General features: G+C 61.4%; 1 protein-coding gene across 1 annotated transcript in view; it reads right to left on the reverse strand.

Moving 5' to 3' along the window:
* SCARF2 (scavenger receptor class F member 2) overlaps window positions 1-3407 on the reverse strand; it is a 20502-nt gene that overhangs the window by 5363 nt on the left and 11732 nt on the right. Inside the window, 4 exon segments of the mRNA XM_014588562.1 lie at window positions 3-502; window positions 1226-1378; window positions 2997-3127; window positions 3339-3407. The exon segment at window positions 3339-3407 is cut by the window's right edge and continues 12 nt beyond it. Of these exon segments, the coding sequence (XP_014444048.1) occupies window positions 3-502; window positions 1226-1378; window positions 2997-3127; window positions 3339-3407 (853 nt within the window).

Below are 3407 nucleotides of genomic sequence, written 5' to 3' on the forward strand. Positions count from 1 at the left end.
GCCGGCACCTCCTCGGCCAGCCCCGGGGGCCGCGACGTCAGGTCGCGGGTCCGGGGACTGCTGGGCTCCTCTGGCCGCGCCGACGTGTCGCTGGGCGTCCGTTTCCTCTTGCTAGGGCTGGGTGCAGCCTCGGGACCCGGGGGCGATGGCGAGGGGGGACGCGCAGCGGCGGCGGTGCCGTGCTTGCCATGGATCCAGGATACCTTGGGTTTGGTGGCCGGGTCGGGTGGCGGTGGCTTCCTGCGCTCAGGTGATGGCGACAGGGAGAGGCCCCTGGCTTCGTCCCGGGCCCGAGCCGGCCGGGCCTCGCGCCGGGCCACACGAGCATACAGCGCCCCGCCGGGCCCCTCCACGCTCGACGCCGATCGCTCACTGTCGGAAGACGCGGGGACCGGTGTGGCCTCCTCCGCGGACGCCTGCGTGGTCAAGGGCGCGGGAGAGGGCGCCGGGGCCTCAGCTGGGACGGTGGGGGCCTCCGGGTCCCGGGTCTCGGATGCCGCCTCTGACACGGAAAGAACGGGGTGGGGCGGTCACTGCTTCCAGCAATAGCTCCCCCGGACCAGACCCGCAGGAGCGAACCTTCACCTTCCCTCCTCTACCCGGTCCCGCCTGCGCTGTGACCGTCCAGACATGCGCGGTGTGTTCCCAACGCCAGGCACAAGCAAGTCAGAGCCCCAGGTGTGCGGCTGACTGCTGGGAGGTGAGGGGTCCGTTCCTGCAGATGACGTCAAACCGTGGCCTGGCCTCAAACCTCTTCCCCACCACACCAGCCTCAGGAGTCACCATCATTGATTTGGACTGGAAACATCCCCAAGGCAGATGTACCTCTTTTAAGAGCCTTCTTGGAGGCTCAGAGATGGGTCATCCGCCCAAGGGGTCAGGTTCCCTCTGCTGACTGTGGGCCCAATGCATAGTCTGTGGACCCCCGTTCCTCTCTCTGCTACCTCCTACCCAGGCCCAGAACCTTCTCTGCATGGCTTCCTCAACTGGGCTGTGGCTCAGGACAGGACGGCTCACTGGTCTCCTGGCTCCCAGTCTAGTGGTGGGCCTCAGAACCCAGCTCTGCAGCCTCACCTGCATGTCTAAGCCCCAGTTAACAGCAACCCACACCCACCTTCCCCATGCTGCCTGTTGGGCGGCACCTGTCCTGCCCCAGAGCACAGGGATCTTTCAAGCAGGTGTATTTCCCAGGGCTAGAGCTGTTCCCAAGCAGGGCCACACTCACCCTCGTGGGGCACGCAGTACACAGGACCTTCATCGGTAGTGTCGAAGGACGAGAAGGAGGCCCGGGACGACCAGGATGGGGAGGGCTGCTCCAGCCCGGAGGGCGGCTCTAGGAAGCTGCAGTTGAGTGTGTTGTCCAGGTCGTGATGGGCCACTGGGGAAGGAGGGAGGCAGAGCTGCCAGGGGCTCCACCTTGACCCAGCCTCCTGGGATGCTGATAATTGATAATGAAGTCCAGCCCTACCCTAAGACGGTGGTGGGACAGGCAACTCCACGGGTACAGTGGTACTAGGCCAGGACTGGGGGAAAGGCAGAGGGGAATTCAGTAACGAAGAGGGAACAACGTGTATAGCGGTGCGAGGCAGGTACGTGCAGCCAGGGAGCTGGAAAAGGTTGAACTGAGTGTTGGGCCGAGGTCGGAGAGGTGAGAGACGGGGCTGCAGAAAATACCTGGCTGCTGGGACAGGCCATCGGGCCATCAAGGCATGCTTCAGACCTGCCTCGAGGAGGCCCAGGCAGCCTTGGAATATCTTGTTTTTGTTTTTGTTTTTTTTTAACTTAGGGCATGTGCTCTCATGGGAGAGAGAGACAGAGACAATGAGAGATAAAGAGAGAAATCACCTTCCAGGAAGATGGCCATGCCACGATTCCTTCCCAGGATCTTGGGCACACATGCACACATGCCCAGTGTGATTTTCTTTTTTTTTCTTTTCTTTTTTTGTTTCTTTTTTTGGAGAGGTTTTTGCTATGGGGTGCATGCGCTTGCCAGAAAGACAGAGAGATAGAGAGACAGAAAGCGAGAAATCACCCCCCACGGGGGGATGGCCATGCCGCAGTTCCTTATCCTCCATTCTCCTCTTGGGATCTTGGGCATGCACATGCGCCCAGCGTGAGTTTAAGCCGCCAGGTCCAGGATTCAAACCGTGGTCGGCTACGTGGGAGTCCAGCGACATAGCCACTACACTAACTGCTGGTCCCCCCCAGTGTGATATTCAAGCCACTGGGTCAGGAACTCAAACCATGGTTGACCATTTGGGAACCCAGCGACATAACCACTAGGCTATCTGCTAGTCCCACCTGGGAGCGTTTTTGAGCTGGAGCATCCAGTGGCAAGAGCATTCTTTGGCTCAGGCTGGCTGTGTAGGCTGCACTCTCCAGGCATCCCCACAGTGGGGGATCTGGCAGCTGGCTGGCCCACCAGGCCTGCACCTACAGATGCCATGCTGCTGGATGGGGCTCAGGATTCTGCTGGGGAGGGTCTTCTCTGGTCAGGACACGGCCATGCACGTGTGCCCACACTGTTCCCTACAGCGAGCTGGGATATATGGTACCCTCCGCAGAACTCAGGCCACCTGTGGGGCCCGGATGTCCACAGACCCCGATGCAATCACACACAGGTCACACCGGTCCTTCCTGAGCCTCGCCAAAGCAGCAACCCCCTCCTCTCTAGTCGCACCACCCACGTTAACACTCAAGGTCCCCCATTTCTTTTGTTGCTGTTTGTTTCTTCCGTAAGTGAGAGACAGAGACAGCACCCCCAACAGGGCCTAGACACCGCAGTCAGCCCTCCAGCCTTCAGCGAGCCCCAATCAGGGACAAGCATGTGTCCCTGTGTACGCAGGGAGGTCTCCCGACTTAAACTGGGACCATTCCCATGTGGGATTGCCTCCGTTTTATCTCTGTGTCCCTGTCTGGCCACTGCCAGTCCCCCATTTTCCAGCAGCTCCTGCGTGGGGAGGTGTTTCCCCCAGAGACTTCGCTCCGTCCCTTACCTACGACTTTGGGCAGCTTCTGCCTGCGGAGTGGAATCCGGGGCAGCTTCATGCTGATGCGGCTGAAGCGCCCGCAAAGGCGTTGTGGAGCCTTCTTCCTTCCCAGCGAGAGCTCCCTGCGGGGGTAGGGCCTGAGCGAAAGGGCGAGGCCTGGAGGGCCGGCTCCACCCCCTTGTGAGCCAAACCGCAGGAAGGGTAGGGTCACGCCCATGGGCGGGGAACGGCCCGGGCCTAGAACTAGGGGTTGGGAACCGGGAAGGCGGAATCTGGGACGAGAAAGGCGGGCCGCGCTGCCCGGAATACGCCTCCTCGACCACCGATTGAATAAGGATCGGGCCTCACCGGCGCGCGGGGTCCTTGCCGCGGCAGGCGCAGCAGCAGCCGAGCAGCGAGAGCAGCAAGACGAGGAGC

Source organism: Tupaia chinensis, unplaced genomic scaffold (assembly GCF_000334495.1).
Source record: "Tupaia chinensis unplaced genomic scaffold, TupChi_1.0 Scaffold000287_1, whole genome shotgun sequence".
Lineage (NCBI taxonomy): Eukaryota > Metazoa > Chordata > Mammalia > Scandentia > Tupaiidae > Tupaia > Tupaia belangeri.